This window comes from Lissotriton helveticus, chromosome 8 (genome assembly GCF_964261635.1).
Source record: "Lissotriton helveticus chromosome 8, aLisHel1.1, whole genome shotgun sequence".
Lineage (NCBI taxonomy): Eukaryota > Metazoa > Chordata > Amphibia > Caudata > Salamandridae > Lissotriton > Lissotriton helveticus.
In genome coordinates, this window is record NC_136069.1 from 469558266 (window position 1) to 469580578 (window position 22313).

Genomic DNA, 22313 nt, shown 5'->3' on the forward strand with positions numbered 1-22313 from the left:
GCTGCCTTTGCTCAAGTGAACTCCCTGTGACTGACGTAGGGCTGGGAGCGTGCCCTCCTCGAGGCACTTTGTGGGGCACTGGCGGCGTGATCAGGCCGCCTGTGTGCCTGTGGTAGCAGTGGGTGCTGGAGTGAAGGATCGTTTCCGGCGCTGTGTCCTGTCAGCGCTAACCCGGCATAGGAGTGAGTGATCCGGTGTTTGGGGGCGGAGCCGGAGGAAGCCAAACCGAGCAGACTCCAGTTGAAGCCGCTGCTCGCTCGCGCATGCCCGGTCGCGCCGCTTCTCAACAGGAAGGCGGAGGCGGGACCAGGCGGGAAGGCGCCGAGAGCAGAGCAGAGGCTTAGGCATGTGGGATCGTCTTCCCCCGCTCGAGCGCCTCACGAAGGAGCTGGCGGGAGGGGGGACGGAGGAACCCGGCAGCCTGCAGTAAACAGAGATCTCTTTTCCCCGCTCGAGCGCTACCAGAGGAGCCGGCGCGAGCGGGAGAGAGGTGCCCCGGGAGGCTGGTGAGCCTTCTCAGCGCTTGCCCCCCCCCTGTTCCCGGTCAAGCGGATACCCCCACTCACTGGCACCTCAAGAACCTGATCACAAGTAAGGAGAGTTACACGAGGGCAGGGGAGCAAGACTTCACAAGTAGGGGAATAAAGAGTCCCTTCCAGAGGGTGGAGCGCCTTGGTTATTGCCTGAGGGGCCTATATGAAACGTTGCTCTGCTTGGAATAGCACCTTTACAGTTGTCAGCAGTGAGGAGTCCCCTTTGCTGGAGGAGTATAGACTCTTCTACAAGAAAACTACTGCTCTTTGTTGAAAGCGATGCTCAAACCTGTAGGGAACTAACCTAGCTTAGTCATTGCTCGTTTCTCCAACAGTGTCACGTGATGAGGAGAGTAGCTTGTGGGAGACAAGTATAGTACACTGTATAGTGACAATTTCTAATCAAATTCTGGAGTCTGAGTGGATGCACTATTGATGTTGATTATTGATTTAAGTAAGCCAATCTGAAAGTGTTATCACTGATTTCATGACTAAAGTAATGTACTGTTGAACCTAGATGATTAATTGCTCAGTAGTTTAAAAGTATTCTTGCTATATCCCAAACAAACTGAAGTGTAATTAGTTGTGAACTCTGAAAGTAAAAGTGCAAAGATATTATTTTTATAAACCAGTACTTATTTTCATAACAAATTGGTGTAGTGTCCTTTTTAAGTGTTATTGTGTGGATTTACTGCTGGGTGGTCTGCAACCTTCACACTTGTGCCTCTAGAATTGCTTGTCTTACCCCTAGGCCAGGCTACCCTAGGTGACCTGACATCCCAGTTTCCAACAAAGGGATATAGCAATTTATGTGGTAAAATATAGTGTGAAATTTACATATCAAGGCCATCTATGTATTTCTGAAATGGGAACAAAATTTAGAGTTTAGCTGCAGTAGTTATTTGCACATCCCCGAAATTGTGGGCACCCATAATAGCATGGGGATTTGAGGACATTCTTCAAAATGACTTCTTTTTTACACATTGCCTTACACTTGTAAGGCACAAATTGCATAAAAAGTCAATTGGTAATAACACTTATTATATAATCCTATGTTCCCCCAAGTCTCCAGTAAAAATGTACATCACTTAGGTGGGTAGGCCAAGTGTCCATTACAGGAAACGGCCCAAAATGCAACGTGGGCACATCACATTTTTCGAGTGAAAACTGACCCTTTTTTCGCAATGTGCCTAGCTGTGGTTTTGGACCCTAGCTCAGCCCACAACTAGGGAAACCTAGAAAACTTATTTAAAAATGTAAAACTAGGAGCCATGGGGAATCCAGGATGGAGTGTGGTTCTCACTAACTTCTGTTAGTCAGAATCCCTTGCAAAACTCCAACTTTGTCAAATAAATACATTTTCCTCACATTTCTGTGATGGAAAGTTCTTGAATTTGCATGGAGCCACAAACTTCCACCCGACCAGCATTTGCCCGTGACACAAAATGGCCCAAAACGCAACGTGGACACTTCACATTTTTCCAAAGGAAACTGACCCTTTTTTTCACACTGTGCCTAGCTGTAGTTTTGGACCCTAGCTCTGCCGGCACCTAGGAAAACCTAGAAAATGTATACATTTTTTTTAAACTAGACATCAACGAGAATCCAGTATAAGGTGACCTGTGTGGCTCTCACTAGGTTCTGTTACCCAGAATCCTTTGCACACCTTAAACTATGTAAAAACTAAGCATATTTTCCTCACATTTCTGTGACGGAAGTTCTGGAATCTGTGGGGAGCCACAAACTTCCAACCAGCCAGCATTCGCCCAAGTCTCCCGATAGAAATGGTAACCCCCCCCCCCTTGTTTGGGTGGGTCAAGTACCCACGACAGTCAAGGGCCCAAAACGTATTGTGGAGACATCAAAATTATTTATTACAAAACGACCTGGTTTTGCTAGGGGAGCACCTGCGTTTTTGGTCCCAGGCTCAACGGGCAACTAGGAAAACCTACCAAACCCAGACATTTCTAAAAACGATACAACTGGGGGAGTCCAGAGAGGTGTGACTTGCATGGATACCCCTAAGTTTACGTACCCAGAATCCCCTAAAAACCTAAAATTTAGCTGGGGGGAAAAAAACACATTTCTCACATTTCTCCATGGAATGGTTGCGGGATCATCGGGCTGACACAAATGTCCTCCCACTCAGCGTTCCCCCAGGTCTCCTGATAAAATGGTACCTCACTTGTGTGGGTGGGCCAAGTACCCAGAACATTGTGGAGACCACAAAATGATCTATTGCAAAACAACCCGGTTTTGGAAAGCATGGCACCTCAGTTTCAGTCCCTGGCTCTGCAGCGTTCAAGAGAAACATATCAAACCCACACATTTCTGAAAACTTGACACCCGGGGGAGTCCAGGGAAGTGTGGCTTGCATTGATCCCCCCCAACATTTCCATACCCAGAATCCCTTGTAAACCTTAAATTTAGCTAAGAAACAATCCCATTTCCTTCCATTTCTGCATGGGGTCAACGCACTGGCATAAATACACTACCACCCAGCGTTCGCCGTGGGCACTGTTCGTCATTTCACTAAAACAACCGGGACAGCTTCCGGAGCTGGGTAAGCGGAGGCTGATTTGGTTAAAAGGATACACTGAGGGATTTCCAGTGCCATGTCGGAGAACGGTCGGGAGCAGTCAGGTGGCTCCCAACCGTCAGACGCATAGAATGGGTTGACAGGATGAAATACTGAGTTAATGAGTTGGAATTCAAACATGTGGACGAATCAAATGCATGCACTGGATTCATTAGCCCAATGAGCCACCAGATTTGGCTATTGGTACAGCTGACAGCATTATGTCATCCCTGCTGACAACCTAACAAATGTATCGTAGCCCAACAAGAAGGGTGGGATTTGTCCTATAAAGAAAGGAACGTAAGCTGCACTGGGAACTATGGGTGCTGCCTATGGATAACATACCAACCCTGCATAGAAGCGTTGACTGTGTCTATGAAAAGTATATCAGTCCTCCTGAGAAGTGTAATGCAGAGTAGTGTTGGTACTGCCCAGTAAATGATCGACAGCCCTTCAGAGGGAGGATATACTGTCCCAATAATAGCATAGTGTTATTCCTGAGAGAGGATTGTACTCCGGTTTAAAAATCCCAGCATATTTCAAAAATATTGTATGGCCGCCCAGCTTAGAAAAAGTACAGAGAAAAAGCAATGGCTCCACACCAAAAGAGCTATACATATTATTGCCTGCATTATAAATACCATTAACAATAGTAATGTTGATTCGTTTAAAAACACAAATTATAAAAAGGATCAACAAGAGAATATTTTTGGGCCAATGCCATCATGTATTTATTTAAAGAATGATATCCATTACAACGGGTGCTTTTTAAACAGCCCATAGAAGAAACTGGGCATTTCTTCACTGTAAAGTGCGTTGATTGACAAGTGGCTGGTCAGACTTTGTGAGAGATCAGGTCAACAATATATTGTGCTTTTATCCAAACGAAATTGATATGATGAGCCACTCGCGTACAGTCAACCCTTCAGCCTGGCAGAATATCAATGGTCCATTCATCAGATTAAAATTACACTGGCGTATCTGAATTGGAAGCGGAATGGAAAATATTAACACGTCAAACAATTATACTGCAAGAAGAGACGATCACGGACATAGAAGGAATCCTATGCAATCAAAACTGGAACACATGGCTTTCAGAGAATTCATTACCTTTGCAAGAATAGCCTTGACAAAAAATTAGTTTGAATTCAACAACACTTTATACATACATTCCATAGGAAGCACTTTTGCTCCCAGTTTAGCATTTTTATAGGTCCACTACTTTGAGACTAGGTTATTTATTGTGACAACAGCTTCAGGAATGGTATCACAATATGGCGGTGGTACATTGAGGATGTGCTGGTCATATAGAAGAGAGATGAGACTACAGCCAAAGACTTCATTAAATGGGGCAATAATTTCAACTAACTTCTGCATTTCACTTATACCATGAAAACAAATATCACCACCATTCCTCGACCTCTAAATTATACCAAAGAACAAGGTTTTAACAACAAGCGTACACTACAAACCAACTGATAGCAACAGAGGATGGAAACGTTCGTAGTGTAAAACTAACACTCCAGAATAATCTCCAGGTGCAAGTTCCTGTGCTTACACCACAATTGTTCACTCAATGATTACGATATTGAAGCAAACAACTTGCAGACAAACTCATCCAAAGAGGCTATCCGAGATGCATAGTCACCAGAGCATTCAAGAGAGCTAGAAACAATCACAGTCAACTACTGCTAGAGGATAAACGGAAACTGAAGATCACCTATTCTAGGCCACCACTTATAACAGTATCCAATACAGCAAAAGGGTAATCAACTACACCGGCAAATACTGTGCTCCACAAAGTGAAGACATCAAAACCAAATTTTTCATTAAAAAGAAAATGTTTAAAGTGCACACCTGAGAGCTCGCCAGGTACAGGAGACCACTGATCAAAAATAAAATAGGAACAACCAGACCATAGGGGTACAGAACCAGTGAAATTAAATGTCCTATGCAGAGAGTGTAAATTTACAGCCATTACAAAAGAGATAGCAGGGGTGTGGAATCCCTGTCGCCCAGGACATATTGTTTGGGGTCATAGGTAACAAGTTTCATGTTGACTTTGGATGATGGACAAATAGACCCAACCCCTCTTGAAACGCCAACCACGTAACTGCCACATTACAGTACGGACCAACATTGCATATACTTTTACCATTACCCTACATCATCTTTTGGCAAAATGTGTATGATACATGCCAACATTTTTTTTTTTTTTAAACAGGGCGGGGGGGGGGGAATTAATGCGAAGCTGTTATAAGCAACATGAAAATAATTTAGGGGCACAAAGAAATACACTTGCTAATAGGCTCCCGTATTCATTCAGATTCATGACTTTCAGGAATATGGAGAAGTTTACTAAAGTATGCCTGGAAACCACACCTAGAAAACTTTTGGGAATTCCATTTTCGCATAAGCAATATACATTCAGGCATTGCTGGGACTACAATTGCAATTCTCAATTGTCAATATATGCATAGAGCACTAAAGAGTTACAATCCATAGAATCACTATGGACATTATTTGTCTACACTACGGCTTAGTATCATACACAATATGAGGTTCATTGAGACCTGGGTAATTGTATGAATCTATTGTTGCCATGAAATGCTCTTTGATTACTTTAAAACCATTCTATGTCACTATCCTTTCCATGCTGTCAGTAGATTTGACGAGGCATTAGAAATGTAATCTGATATGCTCCAATATGTATATCTTGTACTGACCCTTGTTCTTATATGCATGTGTGTACCATTCTCCTCAAATTTCACAATTTTATTAAAATATATTTTTATATTGGGTCCTTATGATCGGTTTGGTTTGTTGCCCCTATTCTACTCTTCCAAATGACTGTAAGCTCTACTGACTTTTGCATGTGCTTTCTAGAACGTAAGGGCATTGACAAACATCTTCGAAGTTGTGACGGTAATTTGTACAAATGTCATGGAGGAGATGAATTATTGAGGAGCGGAAGATGCTGCCATGCACAGAATGAGAATTAGTGATAAGGCAGTGGATGGAGAGTCTTTCGAATTTACAATGTGAAACATGTTTTATTTGACTTGTAGTCTGACTCTGTATTGCCATGTGGTTCCTGGAACCCAGCTTCGCTCATGTTAATACTAAACATCATACTTATTCGAATATAAAATTATTTCCATTGTATTACTTATTATTTCCTGTGCTATAATTGGGGTAGAGGGGTTGGCCTAACGGCTAAGGCGCTCGACCTCGGACCTGGGGATCTGGGTTCGAGTCTCGGTAACTACGCCAAAAAACCCCTGTGATTCTGGGCAAATCACTTAATCTCCCCGTGCCTAAAAAATGAAAGTGTGTCCTCATGTAACGTAACTGGTGCTATGTAAAGCGCTCTGATAACGGATTCGGTTCGGTTCTAGTTCGCGCTATATAAAACTCCTGAAAAAAAAACAAAAAAAAAAAACATGCCCACTGATTTTAATGCTGGCAAGGTCAATAATGAGTAAAATTGAGTTGGCTAACAAACAGTTTTTTGTGGGGGACAGGGGGGAAGTTTTATATATCGCAAACTTGACTAAGGTATTTGAGCACTGTACATGAGCACCAGTTACGTTACAGATGGGCACAATCATTTTGTTAGGCACGGGGAGATTATGTGATTTGCCCAGAATCACAGGATAAGCGTCCCTGTCGAGATTCGAACCCTGCTCCGGAGCTTTAAAATCAACCGCCTTGGGGGCGTGGCCGACTGCCGAGCATGGCGGCAGCTTAACTCGGGAGCTCCGTAAGGCTGACCGGCCCGCATAAATATCCGACCACTTATCCGTTCTTCAGCCTGCCCGAAGGGGTGAAATCGGTTCCGGAAACCAAGCGGCGCACATTGAGCCGCCCCCGGTGACAATCCGACGCCGGGAGGTGCCGGGTTGGGCGACGGCAAAGTGGGGCCTCCGCCTGACCGGCAGCACCGGCCTGGAGTACGGGCTGCGCCCGGCCGGAAGTCCATCATACCCGGCGGGAAGACATCGGCTCTGCCCGGCGCCTGCACCCTACGATCGACAGACGAGACCGGCGCGGCGTCTGACCAGTGCAACAGCCCGACCATCCGTGCGGCACTGAGGTCTCTTCGCGGACAGGACGAGGAGGTATCCTTACAACGCGAGGGGGCCATTTTGAGGCTGCGAGACCGGCTAATCCCCACGCACACGCCGAGACGCCTGGAAACGCGCGGCCCCCCCCTGCAACTCGCCATATTTGACTCTGGCCCAGAATTGAGTGGGGACGGAGGGGCGCTCATAGCCTGGCAGCGCCTGCACCCAATGCGCACATACAGGAATAGGACACGGAGGTGAGACCCACGTGGAGGGGGCACCGCCATATACGTAACCGAATTTTACCTGCAGGGAGCCACTACTCCCGACACCACCAGAGGCGAGTCTCGGCCTCATACCGCCGCCAACTGCAGTGCCCGCGGAGGTGAGGGTCGCTCTCACGGGGGCATACACAGAGAAATCCGGAGCAGTTTACGACGCGGGCCTGGCATCAGGGGGCTGCGGTGCGTCACAACCTGCGCTCTCACATTTGCGATAGCGGCACGCGCCCACAAAGACCAGGGAAGCGGTGAAAGGCTGTACCGGGGCCAGCTAGGCGGATCGGACGGTGCAGCGCTACACACAGCGTCATGACGGGCAAAAACACGAGGCACACAACGACGCAGGCGAAGCTTGATAAATTCGCTTATGCCCAGAGTGGACAATCGCAGGGGCCTGGGCGCCATTCCACGGGTGCGTCCGCAGACGCGAATGGGGCTGGGAAAGTCACACTGGAGGCCATAATGAAGACCCTCACTGAGGTCCAGGCAACGGTGGGCACCATCTCCACTGAAGTGAACCTACTGAGAGCGGATTTTAAAAAGATGTCTGAGAGGGTGTCCCAAGTGGAGGTGGTCACAAAATCACTCATTGAAGACACCTCGGATCTGCAGGTGGCGGTGGAGCGGCTGGACAAGACCACCAAACAACTACAGGCAAAACTGGATGACCAGGAAGGGCGCTCACGGAGGAACAACGTCCGCATCTTAGGCCTTCCGGAATCGGAGGGGAAGGGCGCCATGGACCTCTACATCGAGGACCTTGTCAAGACCAAACTGCAGCCCAAAGGCATGTCCAACTTCTTCTCCGTTGAGAGAGCACACCGGGTCCCTGGGGGTACGGCCAAACCAGGAGCTCAACCACGGCCGGTGTTGGCTAGACTTTTCAACTTTAGGGACAGGGACGCCATCCTGCAGGCAGCCAGGGTGGCACCGCCTGTAAAAGTTCAAAACTCTACTCTGGCCTTTTTCCCGGACTACACGGCCGAGGTGGCCAGGCGCAGAAAATCCTTCAATGAAGTGAAAAAGACACTGCGTGACAGGGGCCTGATCTATTCGATGCTCTTCCCCGCCAAACTGCGGATTGTTGCTGAGGGAAAGACATGGTTTTTTGACACGCCTGAGGTGGCGCGAGAATGGCTGGATGGCTGGAGGCAGGTGGGCAAACCGCAGCGCCCGCACAAAGAACGCCAGGCCCGCCGCAACGAGAGGACGCCGGAACGCCGGGCGGACAGCCCAACATCCGAACAAGGTGCAGCCGGGGGACTGGAATCTGATCTTGAGAGGGATCCGTTTGACTCCGGACAGCCTACTGTGGGTTGATTCCCTGAGCTGAGTATATCTTGATCTGGACACAGCCCTTGGGACTTCGGACCGATGGAACTGAGTAGGGCGGGCTCTGGCCGGTGCCTGTAGGGGACTCACCAACCCCACAAGCAAGTAAAACTAAATGGGGAGGGAACGAAAGCACTCTGCCAAGTTGGGGATGCGGGCGGGATTTCGTCCGTGGAGCAGGGGAGCAGGGAGGGGGTGGGGGGGGCAGACTTGCACTGTTACAGTTAAAGTTAAAGTTAAGGTACTTGGTCATCATTCTGAATGTACAGGACTCAGTTGCACTACTAGTCATCTACGCCAGGTATCATGGCGTGCGGTTCCGCACACTGGCCCCACCACATTGTTGCCCGTTAGCATCTTGGGTATTGAACACAAATGGCACACCAAACACAAGTAGCACCCACTGAGGACGCCCCTGTAACGACACTGGTGCCCCCACTGAAGCTACTTACATGGAACGTTCGGGGACTGGGGGACAAAATCAAACGTGGTTTGGTACTGCAAACCATTAAACGCCATAAATCGGAACTGGTGCTACTTCAGGAAACACATTTAGCGGGGACCACATGCAAAGCACTGAATAGGCGTGGCTACACCATGGCAGTCCACGCCGAATTCACCACGGGATCCAGGGGTACCGGGATACTACTTAAGAATAACTCATCCTTTCTGGTCACTGGCCACAAGACAGACGATCAGGGGCGCTTTGCGGCACTCTCTGGCCAGTGGGAGGGGAGGTCCTTTAATGTGGTATCTGTGTACATCCCCCCAGCGCTCCATTCTACAGCGCTGCCGGCTCTTGGGCAGTTTCTCCTCGATCTCCCGGAAGGTGATATGATCCTGGGGGGGGACTTCAATGCTATCACAGACCCCCTACTGGACACGTTTCCCATACGGAACCGCCAGAGGGGAAATGCCACGCTTCCTGGATTTCTGAATGCCATGGGTCTCACGGATGTATGGCGTCACTTGCACCCCACAGAGAAGCAATACACGCACTACTCAGCCCCCCACGACAGCCTTTCACGTATTGACTACTTTTTCTCTCTAGGGGTGGGATTAGGCTCCATAGAAGGGCTAGACATCCTACCGAGGGGCATCTCTGACCACTCCCCACTCTCCCTTCACCTTTCTACCAAAGAACGAAAACGTGCTAGGATGTATCCAATATATCCCCACTATCTGCAGGTTCCTGGGATTAGGAAAAAACTTAAATTGACTACAACGCATTACTTTAGTGAGAACACGGGTTCGGTCTCCTCACCCTCGATGCTGTGGGAGGCGTATAAAACGGTCTTCCGAGGGGCATCCATATCGGCAATTACAGGGCATAAACGGGAATCTAGAGCTGAACTGGCTAATTTAGAGCTGGCACTGCACACGGCGAATAATGCTCACATGGCCGACCCCACCCCTGCCACGGCACATGAGTTACAACTCCGACAGCAGCAGCACCTGGCACATCTCACTACAATCACTAAGGGGCACCTCGCGAACACCGCACAACGAATATATGATGTGGGGGATAAGGCGGGGAAGCTGTTAGCATGGCTGGACAAAAGGGGCGGCAGCAACAGGGGGATACAACGATTATATGATGCTAGGGGCCAGCTGCAGACCCACCCGGAGCGGATAGTACAAGCCCTAGCGCACCACTTCAGGGAGATCTACACACCGATACGAACGGTCACGGAACAAGAGGCCATGGCGTCCCTCGACCACATTTCTGTCCCTGTGCTTACTCCTGAAGCGCGGGAAGAGCTTGATATAGATTTGACGGAGGGGGAGATCCAGTTAGCGATCCAGGCGTTACAATCCGGTAAGGCTTTGGGCCCAAACGGTATCCCTGTGGAGTGGTATAAGGCGGTGGACTCGATACTGGCCAAGCCTCTCTTGGACATGTACATGGAAAGCGTGGAGGCGGTTCTGCTTCCGCTCGACCAACGCACAGCCACTATCGTGGCCATTCCCAAACCCACCAAACCACCAACGGATTGCGCATCGTACCGCCCCATTTCTTTGCTCAATGCGGAAGCAAAGATCCTGGCGAAACTTCTGGCCGTTCGTCTGACCAAGCATTTGAGTGCCCTGATCCACCCCGACCAATCAGGCTTCATGCCTCACAGGAGCACAGCGCTGAACTTACGGAGGGTGCATGGGGTGTTGGCGAGGGCACATCTTCTCACGGACCAGGCTGTGATACTTTCCCTAGACGCAAAAATGGCGTTTGACTTGGTGGAGTGGGAGTACCTCTTTGCTGTTCTGACCCGAATGGGGTTTGGCCCCAAGTATCTTGCATGGGTCCGCTTGCTCTACGCCTTGCCGATGGCGCAGGTGGTTGCAAACGGTCACATATCGTCGACCTTTCCACTGGGGCGGGGAACCAGACAAGGGTGCCCGCTATCGCCCCTTTTGTTTGCATTGGTACTGGAGCCGTTGGCGGTCCTGCTTAGAGCGACGCCGCTGTTCCGGGGAATCGCTTGGGAGGAGGGATGGGAGGACAAGGTCTCCCTATATGCGGACGATATGCTGATCTACATGACCGGACCGAATGAAGGGGTCCCTGCCCTGTTGACTCTTTGTGACAACCACGGTAGGGCATCGGGCTATACCCTGAACTGGTCTAAGTCTGTGCTCTATGTACTCAAGGGCCCGGATCCGGTGCTGCCGGGAACCTGTCCCCTTAGGATAACCACCACCTCTTTTAAATACCTGGGTATTTTTGTGTCTGCCGATGCTGCGCGGTTTTCCACCGAAAATTTGCAGCCGCCTTTGCAACGTCTGCGTGCAGATGTCCGATACTGGGCTGCGTTACCGTTGACCCTCATAGGCCGAGCGGCACTGTATAAAATGATGGCTCTCCCGAGGTTTCTGTATGTGCTCGAAAATTCCCCTTATGTGGTAAACCCACGTTACTTCCGACAGGTCGCGGCATTAGTCTCCACTTTGCTTTGGAGTGGTGGCCCGGCACGGATAGCACAGAGTAAATTGGTAAGGAGCTGGTACGAGGGGGGAATAGCGCTGCCTGATCTACAACTATACTACTGGGCGTCCCAGCTTAAGGTTATTAATCATTGGATACACGTCTCGCGGGCAGACCCCGCGTATAAGGCGGACTGGTCGCAACTGGGGACTGAAGGTATGCTTTCAGTGCTATACAACCACCCGCAAGTGAGGGCCCTGCTTGGCCCAACGCTTCACACGGCGACAATATGGCATGCGGCGCAGTCACGTCTGGGATGGAAGGGTAAAATCACCAGGCTAACTCCGTTATGGGACACTAAAACACTGGGCGCCCTGCGGACATGTAAAGGGTTCGAGAGATGGGATGCCATAGGGATATCAGTGGTGGGGGACCTCTGGGACAGAGGCACGGTGGTTCCTTTTCCACAGCTTCAACAGATGTACGGCATGGGTCCCTCTGAAACGTATCGCTATGTACAGATCAGGCATGCTCTCTTGCAAGCAATCCCACCAGACACCACACTCCCAAAATCGTCACCACTGGAGGACAGGCTACTGACCGAATTTATGGAACAGAAAGCGACCTCACTCACGTACAAAAAACTGATTAATAATCTGCCAGATCCCGCACAGAGACTTAAAGAAAAATGGGAGGATGAATTGGGTGAAATGGATGAGACGGAGTGGAACGAGGCGCTTGCCTCACCGCGAGAGGTGGGCATTTCGGCCAGATTCCGCCTAGTGCAACTCAAAATTTTACATCGCACCTATTATACCCGAACTCTGCTGCATAGAATACAAAGGGCGACACACCCATACTGCCTCAGGGGTTGCGGGGAGGAGGGGACTCTCCTCCACACGTTATGGGACTGTCCACACATAAGGGAACTTTGGAGACAGATTATGCGTACAGTCTCACAGGCCATCAAAGTATCTGTCCTACCGGAACCCCGTAAGTGTCTGCTGAATGTCTGGGATCCTACGGACCTCAATAGGTATGGACAATTGTGGGTCACGCTGGCGGTGACAGTGGCCAAGCGGGACATTGCGCAGAAATGGGGGGCCCCAGAGGTGCCGACGGTAGCGGGGTGGATACTAAACATGGACCTCCTCATGGTGAAGGAAAGAGCAGTATATGCATTGAGGGCATGCCCTCGCAAATGGAATGGGGTATGGAAGCCCTGGAACAAATACAGAGGGGAACCATGCGAGGCCTTGCCAGAGGGTGAGGACTCGGACTCTGAGGAGGACGAGGACTAGTGGCAAAGGGTGTGCCAACACGATACTGGGGGAGGCCGGGAGGAGGCGAGAACACAGCGCTACCTTGGGTGAAATGCTGAGTAACTGAACCTGTGAACAACTGTATGTGGCTAATCGCAATATTGTGCTCAATGATGACCTTCGTTTCTTTTTAAGTTATAAGTTTTATGGTTTATTTACAGTTCTGTATTGTTGAACTCAAAGGGATATGTCAGCAATGCATTTTTCAGGGAGTTACTTGTGAAGATGCAACCTTGAGCCATGCTTCCACTATGCTTGTCTTTCCTACATGTTCCAGTGTATGGCAAATCTAGTCACTGATAGGTGCTGACGCTCGATATGTTAAGTTCCTTTCACTGGTTGACAATTGATATTGATGTACAATTGTGCTTAACGAATGCAAATGTCGTTGTTTCCTTTTTGTTTTCGTGCAAAATAAAGATTTTAAAAAAAAAAAAAAAAATCAACCGCCTTAACTGTTAGACCTCATCCTCGCATTTGTTCAGAGCCAAGATATACTAGGGTAAACATGCACTTTACAGATGCACGTTATGGTATGTTATATTTTTGCGATACAAAAGGGGATGATGGACGGAGCGTTTGAACAAATCAAACACTCACCCCCAGTGAACTGATCTGGGTTTGATCCATCACCATTCTTTAGTTCACTCAGCCACCCCAGTTCAGACATGGCTATATGCAAATCAGTCTGACCCTGTGCCTTGTGGGAACAGTCCAGCCCGAACTGCCAAGCCATGTCTTCCCTGGACCGGAAACAAGCTTCCTGGGACCGGTTTCGGATTCATAATCCTCATCAGCCAGGCTATCTTGAATCCAGTGGCCAAGTGAACAAGGGACTCACGTCTGAGCATACCCTGCCACACTTAGGGCGAACAAAGCGATACAAAAGGGGATGATGGACGGAGCGTTTGAACAAATCAAACACTCACCCCCAGTCAACTGATCTGGGTTTGATCCATCACCATTCTTTAGTTCACTCAGCCACCCCAGTTCAGACATGGCTATATGCAAATCAGTCTGACCCTGTGCCTTGTGGGAACAGTCCAGCCCGAACTGCCAAGCCATGTCTTCCCTGGACCGGAAACAAGCATCCTGGGACCGGTTTCGGATTCATAATCCTCATCAGCCAGGCTATCTTGAATCCAGTGGCCAAGTGGCTTAGCAGTTCGGGCTGCACTGTTCCCATGAGGCACAGGGTCAGACTGATTTGCATATAGCCATGTCTGAACTGGGGTGGCTGAGTGAACTAAAGAATGGTGATGGATTAAACCCAGATCAGTTGACTAGGGGTGAGTGTTTGATTTGTTCAAACGCTCCGTCCATCATCCCCCTTTTGTATCGCTTTGTTCGCCCTAAGTTTGGCAGGGTATGCTCAGACGTGAGTCCCTTGTTCACTTGGCCACTGGATTCAAGATAGCCTGGCTGATGAGGATTATGAATCCGAAACCGGTCCCAGGATGCTTGTTTCCGGTCCAGGGAAGACATGGCTTAGCAGTTCGGGCTGCACTGTTCCCATGAGGCACAGGGTCAGACTGATTTGCATATAGCCATGTCTGAACTGGGGTGGCTGAGTGAACTAAAGAATGGTGATGGATTAAACCCAGATCAGTTGACTGGGGGTGAGTGTTTGATTTGTTCAAACGCTCCGTCCATCATCCCCCTTTTGTATCGCTATGTTATATTTTTGCTCATGTGAAAATCTGCTGACCCACTGCAAATTCACATTTTCTACATCGTATTTTTTCCATAACCCTGGAAAAAGTACTACTGGCACTCTCGTACGGAGTAAACTTCCAACCTTTTCTAGTGTGGGAAGAGATCGTAGAGGAGTTAGCAAAAACCCTTCAACATACAAGTTATTAAAGTTAGTGGGTGTGTACTAATTCACAGGGCATTCCAACCCTGGAACTACTACTTCCTACTTCTAGCCCTTGTGCATAGATTTGAAAAATGTGGGAAAATTAGACCCTTGCTGGAATAAAAACTGATATAATACGAGCAAAACCATAGACATTTTTAATCCAGCAGGAACATCCCTAAATAGTTTGGTGTGGAGAGTCTTAGACTGTTTTAACCACAATTTCTCTGACACATAATTGCACCATAAAGAATAACAAATAACTCTTTCTCCCACATTACATGGAGAGAGGGGGGGGGGGAACTCACCCAGACCGGGGATGTGAACCTGAGTGCCACATCTCCCAGTGGTTCACGGGTAGATGAATAATTTACTATCACTACTCCCCTTTTTGGTACTAAGACTGATTAGCTTGGGAGGACGGAAGAATAGGCCTTTAACTCCTCTCCCCTTCAATCATGGACATGAAAAATAAAACATTACAGAAAAAAGGTAGTCATGTTCGCGAAAGGACTAGCTCCCTTTAAATTTAACGGTGAAACAAAATCCACTCCAAAGAATCCAAACATTATTAGACTGAAAAATAAGAAGGATTCATAAAATTAGGACTTTGTTTCTAAGACAGATATATACTGAAAAGAGCAGGAAGAGAACTTTAGCTGGGCTCACACAAATTAAGCTGAAGAGGCACACTAAAGGCAACCATCTCTCTGTGCAAAAACACAACCTAAGTGAAGGCACATAGGCCACACCAACCTTTAAAAAAACAGGGCCTCTGGTGCAAGGATCAAATATCTTCCAGAGTATAAAATGAGCAAGTAAAAAGGAATTTCTAGCAGTGAAACTAGTTTCATTGACACATACTTAAGATGTTTAGACAAAATAAACAAGATTTGAAAATCTTCCAAATGTCTGTTGAGTACCTACAGACAACTATGAGCACTGATGCATGAATGGTGGATTATCTTTACAATTAAACACACTAAAGGTTTTGAATTAATTATACAACACTGAAAAAGGGGACCAAAGAAAGTAAATGATCAAAATTAATAAAAACGAGCACAGAGGAGACGTGAAGCAATAAATAACAAATGGAAGAAAGGTCCTGAATTACTTAAATCCAGATCAATTTTGAAAATGTATTTAATAAAATTCACATTTCTTACATTTTTACTAACATTTTTTTTATAATTTATGATATATTATTTTACACCAAGAGAAAATAAATTATTGTTAACATGTCAAGATCTGGTATATAATAAGGATTGAAAAGTATTATACATTATTTGTTTGTTTTTAGATTTTCCCTGTTTGTCCTCCTGATTTTATAGGTACACAGTTAAAGATAATACTGTCCTGAAGAAGGTGGCATAACCAATATATACCCAAAGAGCGTGTTGGCTGTTGAGGTGTCCAATCTGGACCTATAAACCATAAGGAGAAAAAAAATTAAACCCTGCTGGTGGACGCTGTTTTATCTTGACTGATATGTCATGAATGAACGGGATGTGGAATGAATGGTATGTGAGATGGGAGTATGATACAAGAGTGCGCATGGGGGTATGTGTTGAATTTTGTAGTGATATGGTATTTTTTTTACCAAATGAAAGTTTATTTCCTACAATAGATGGAACATGTTTATATGTATGCAAATAATGTCAAAAAATAAACGAAATTTTATAAAAATTAAAAGAAATCTAAATTTTATGAAATACATTTTCAAAATTGATTTGGATCTGTTTGCAATGATATTTATTCCTCTGTAATGGCATTTATACAGTGCTTACAACCCCGGACGAGGTGTCGAATCTCTTTTTCAGCGAGTAACATGCTACTGCGGAACCCAAAAAGTATTTGTGGTGAATTAGTATAGGGAAATATGAAATTAATTTGAGCAGTGGACATGTTAGTCTGTTATCCGGATTGAAAAGGATAGTGGATGGATAGAAGAGGGAAGGGTCTAGAAAGGTTTTTTTGTGTTTTGTTTTAGCTTTTTAGCTCATAGCAGTCAGTAGGAGGTCTAGGATGAGTAAAGGGGAGGCAGAGGAGGGAAAAGTCAGAGAGAAGGGTTTAGAAAGGCTTGTTTGGGAGATCTGACTAATAAAAGAGGTATGAGATGATGCAAAGAGGGGTAGAGGAGGGAAGAGTCTAGTTTACTGTTTCTTCCCCCAGTCCTAAACCTATTTTTGCTAGCTAAATCAATGGAGGTGGAGGGCTTTTGTGCATTAAGCTATAATTAACGGCCAGAACCAATAATCCAGAGGTTTGCATTAGCAAGTCATATATCCAATCACTTCTGTGCTATAAGACAATAAAATATATTACCTTACAAAAATATATGCAATATTTAACTTATTGATACATTTTGGTTCATTGCCACTTAACTCCTCTATTGTTAGAGGAGCATATTATATGAAATAATTTCCAAACACAAGGAGCAAAACTGGGACGTACAAACAGACCAGCGTTTCTCAAACTATGGGTCGGCAGACGATTTTTGGTGTGTGAGGAAAGTCCAAGCAATAAATAAAACGAGCTTTCAATTGTGTTTATCTTGTCACATTTAATAGTGCTTTAAACTGAGGTCAAATGTCGGGCTACGTCTTGCGACAAATTGCAGAATATTCTTTTAACGTGGGGGTTACTTTTCTTTCTTTGACCACAAAGTGAGAGGGGTTTTTAAAGTGAATTATGTGACAATCTTGCTGGAGTACAGGGAGTTTGAAAGGAAAGGCTGTAAGGGGTTTTTGCATAACACAACAAAATGTAAATGAACTGTATGCATTAAGAGTTAGGAATGCATATATGAAGCACATTTTTGTAATTCTGAAGTGTGTTGGAAACAGATTTTAATAGGATCAAAACAAATTGACACTTTACTTGGTGATGCACAAATGATAAATACTTACAGAAAATCGATTTCCACGAATTATAATTTGTGTGCAATATAGTTTTACCAGTAAAAAGTTATGTCTGTGCAAATTTAGTGGCTATTTCAAAGTAAAATTTGTAGTCTATAAATGATAATGCGCTACAACAAGGATTTAGTTGCATTCAAAAATTGCTTTGCTTTAAGTCCACTAAAGGAAAGTTGGTTGCAAAAGTTAATTGTTCTAAAGTTTGGGAAACACTGACTTAGACCACGTTGTTTGATTCATTCAGTGTTCAATTCCCAGATGATAATCCATCTTTTCAGTTCTATTGTACCACAAATGGGGGCTATGTTGCTCCTTTTGCGGTTTGCTCTCTTTGTTAATCTCTTGCCATACCGATTGGTTTTCATTAGGACTGGCTTCCAAATAGTATAATGACAATAGTGTTGTATGGATTTTATATTATATCCTGCTGCAATGTGGTTTTTAACTTTCTGACTGGTTTGCATAATATAGTTTAGGTGGGCAGGGACAATAAACAATAAATGACATTGTTGACGTTATAATTTGAATGGAAATTAAGTGCAAACATGTTATCTGCATGTACAAAGTTTGGTATTAGAAGAAAATTCACAAACAATACATTTACCAAATATATTGTGATCTTTTATAGGTCAACCACGCTGTAGGGTGATAGCATTTTGCTTGTTAGCGGGTGTTCGTTTTCACCAGTCGATATCTGATTATGTCCCATTTTAAATGAGAACGTAGGCATTTAAAAAAAGAAACATCCACTGCTGAGAAGAAACGTTTGTAATAATTTTGGACTTATGATAATAGGAATTCATGTGATGTTATTAACCTGTCTGTTTCAGTGTAAATAAGGCACCTCTGAGGCTATACCCATCTACGTGGGCACCCTCTCTCTTCCAATTTGAAGCTAAGAGTCTGCTTGACTGAATAAATGATCATTCAGTGAGCAGTGGCAACAGATTCTCAAAAATTGTCCTTATGGGAGATGGTCTCCTAAAACTTGTGGATGAAAGTTGTGATAAAACAAAGAAGGGATTTTTTATCGGTCAGCTTATGGTCTGGAAAGGACAGAGTACCATTTTACACACAGATCATGCAGTTTTTGCATAAACTACTTGCAGAAGTTTGGGTTAAAGTTAGATCTGAGCTACAGATGCAAAGTTACTTCAAAAATAGGAAAAGGCTTATGGTTTCCTTCATCGGTCAAGAAAGGATCATTAATGTCCTTAGCCACTACTGGATATTTTGATGGTATGGGTTGCTCTAATGATACATGTATGTCCTTACAGGATAATCAACATTGGGGTTGGACACATTTGGAGCAAAAGAAGCTCATATAGCTGTACCTTTCAAACTCAAAACTTATTTACCCCTAGTACAGAAATAGTTTCTGCTCAGAGCAACATGTAGGCGCTCTGTGGCACATTCATTAGAAATAGCACATGGTCTTGTTCAACAATCCAGGGTTGTGCAACTAACATGTAAAGGCCTCTTTCAGCTTAGAAATGGTAGCACACTCACAGTACATGAAAAGTCTGCACTGCTAAAAAAATGTTTTTCTTATGAAATTACAATTTTGTAGTACTGATCTTACAAAAATGGTAGTGCCATAAGTTCAGTTGTTTTCAACAAAAGACTATCAGGTACATGATATCAAGACATCCCCACCCTGCGATGACGAATTTTCAGTCTACTGGTTTCTATTCTAGAACCGACAAAATGATAATGTACTTTAAAAATGGCCCCATCTGCCATTTTTTAAAGTATTCCGAGAGAAACGTGCCTTCATTTCCACTATAAAGTTGTATTTAAATAGTCACTTGTTCAGGCAAATGGTCCTCTCCCAAACTGAACCATCTGTAGTTTTCGAAAAACTATGAGGGAGACTTTAATATCATTGTTACAAAAAAAAAAAGCATAGATCGTATATCCATCTATCACGAATGTTACTTTGCTTAAGGTACTGTTAAAAGATAGATGTTCCAGAAATGCCCAGAGGGGTGGGGGGAGGGCAAGATATCCACCTGTACAATGCTATTATTTGTTGCTAAAAGTTCCTATACAAGCTATAAAATACACAAGGTCCTAGATATTCATGATTAAAACATAATATAATACACCAGAACAGATTACATTGTAATAAAATTCTACTTAAGAACTCACCACACCTATGCCCAAATGCATTTAAACATTCTTATTACTGCGAGCCATGCTCCTCAAAACATACTCCTGATAATGTGCCTGTTAAAGAAGACAGTCATTTCACTCTGAGCAGAACCAGATTCAAGGAAAATACTAGAGACGCTCACAAATAAGATCTTCTGGATTGATAGTCAATACATTTAACAGTGTAACAAATGACAATGAGTCAACAGGCTGTCAAATAAAACATCCCAACTAACACTCACATGTCCACTGCTCAAATAACACATATTTACCAAAACTAACCCACCACTAATCCTTTGTGGGTTCCGAAGTAGCGTGCTCCTCGCCGAAAAGCACTTCTACACCTCGTCAGGAGTAGTAAGCGCTGTATAAATAAAATATACGTCCAAGCTTTTAGAATAGGTTGAGAGAATAAAAGCTACCATAAAACTGTAGATGAAAACTTGAATATAAGAGACAAACTACTTTTGTAACGGCAGTGTACATGGAGGTAAACAAAGAGTGACAGGTTTAAGAATTAGTCATAGGCACAGGCTGATGGGAACAGACTCATCCATGAGGTCACCCTAGCGTGGCTCCTAGAAAGGACAAACGGGCTTGACAGCGTGACAACTAGTGGCAGTAAGAAACAGCCAAATAATTAAATTGACAATTAACTAGTGGAACTGGGTTCCAATAAATCCCACTCGGCCAAAATGTTATATGCACACCTTGAAAAGAAAACATCAGTAAGTATAACAAGCTCATGACAACCCAGGAGTGGAATTTCTAAACAGAGATGCTATGTGGGTTATAAACTAAAATCTTAATGATGCCACTTTCACACAACAGAACATAATTACAATATTGCTTTGAACAACATATACGTAAACACCAAACAAGATTACAAAGCACAACATCTGCAAGACCAAGGTACACAGATTCCCAAAGATTATAATATTCTAAAATAGACGGGCAATCATCCGCCACACAGTAGACTTCCCCCAGAGGACCGGTTGTCTGGTACAGCCGCTCTTCTGCTCAAGAGGAAACCAAGCCATTCGCATGCCGGCAGCTTCTGAAGATCGGGAACTGAGACTGGCGAAATACCGACATTTGGAAGAGGACGGGTGCAATGGATGGCACTTACTGCTACTTAATATACTTAGAATAGCTATAAAGTGCTGTGACATAATTTCATCTCTGAGCCCACCTTCCAAACCGTACAACAAGCAGTCACAGTGCGGCTCAATGAGCCGAAGGTGGGGCGGGGACACCGGGCCCCTCTATGAGGCTGTCAGTGCACTGAAGGCAGGCCCGCCCGTCCACCCTTGGCTTTAAATGCCCGCATAGGCTCCCGGCGTCTTCAGCACTTCCTTACAGCCCCATTTGGCCTGCTCAGCTGATAGGTGTGGGTCCTAGTGGCACCTGGACAGCTTCACCTCTTCGGGGGCCCCCTGCGCAAGAGACCGCGCCCAGGAAGGCCGGAGCCTGCCTCTAGTCCGCACTCCCCTCCGGTGGCAGCCAACGGCGGCATGTAGTCTTACCTCCACATCGCGGCCCTTATTCTTGAAACTCTTGATGCGGTGATTCTCGAGGCCGGCGCTCTCCGCCATGGTGCTGCGTGCGGCCGAGGCTCGGGACTCCGAGGAGCTGCTGCTGCTACTGCGCGCGCCGCCCGCCAGGAGGTGGCCGAGCCCAACCCTGCCCCCACCCTCGGCTTCGGCAGAGCGCCGGCTGTGACGTCAGGAACGAGGTGCGTAAACAACTACAGGCTGCAGAGCAACGGCAGAAGGACACTGGTCGGACATGTTGGGTGTGGGTGAGCTCCATGTGTCCCGTGGTTCAGGATTACCATTCAGGTAGTAGGAGGCACAATTGAACATTTTCAAATGCTATATCGATCCGTTTGCCGTCCCTTTAATGTCTTCTGAAGCTGGCATCTCGGGTATTCTGGTCGCTCCGGACTAGATTTCTGGCGAAGTGCAAAAATGTGACGCTGAGAGTGGTGGGCAGTCAGTAAGGTAAACAGCAGGGCTCACCTGGACTCTGGTCCCCATGTGGAGCCATTTACAAGACAATAAGGCTTTATTGTCATGAGTAAACGTACTAAATTATTGCCAGTACTTAGATACTTATAGTTGTACTTTCTGATATTCGGGGGGTGTCAGTTATATTACAGACATCGAAAAAGTAGTCTTTTTGAGTGTGGTGAGCCTGTAGTACGAATATTTTTTTGTATTGGGTAGTCCGGCCTGCGTGTTTGTTTCAGGGATTGAGTAGCATCAGGCCTTCGTGTTTGTTTCTGGAGTCCCTCTGCATTACATCGGTGCACGCTGCTGCATATTTGGCTGTTTTATTAGTTATC

At 45.8% G+C, this 22313-nt stretch overlaps 1 protein-coding gene and 1 long non-coding RNA gene across 3 annotated transcripts in view; one reads left to right on the forward strand and one right to left on the reverse strand.

The window, feature by feature from the left end:
- Nucleotides 1–22313, reverse strand: part of KPNA3 (karyopherin subunit alpha 3) — an 802806-nt gene that overhangs the window by 778406 nt on the left and 2087 nt on the right. Inside the window, exon 1 of one of the 2 annotated variants that reach the window (XM_078657368.1) lies at nucleotides 21493–21678. The exons of the other annotated variant lie outside the window; for it this stretch is intronic. Coding sequence (XP_078513494.1) covers nucleotides 21493–21561 — 69 coding nt within the window. The 5' untranslated portion in view covers nucleotides 21562–21678. Of the gene's footprint in view, nucleotides 1–21492; nucleotides 21679–22313 lie in introns of those variants that run through there. 2 annotated transcript variants of the gene reach the window in all.
- The window catches only part of LOC144772794 (uncharacterized), a 174300-nt gene continuing 173716 nt past the window's right edge, over nucleotides 21730–22313 (forward strand). Inside the window, exon 1 of the long non-coding RNA XR_013599841.1 lies at nucleotides 21730–21807. This is a non-coding gene — a long non-coding RNA (uncharacterized LOC144772794). The remainder of the gene's footprint in view (nucleotides 21808–22313) is intronic.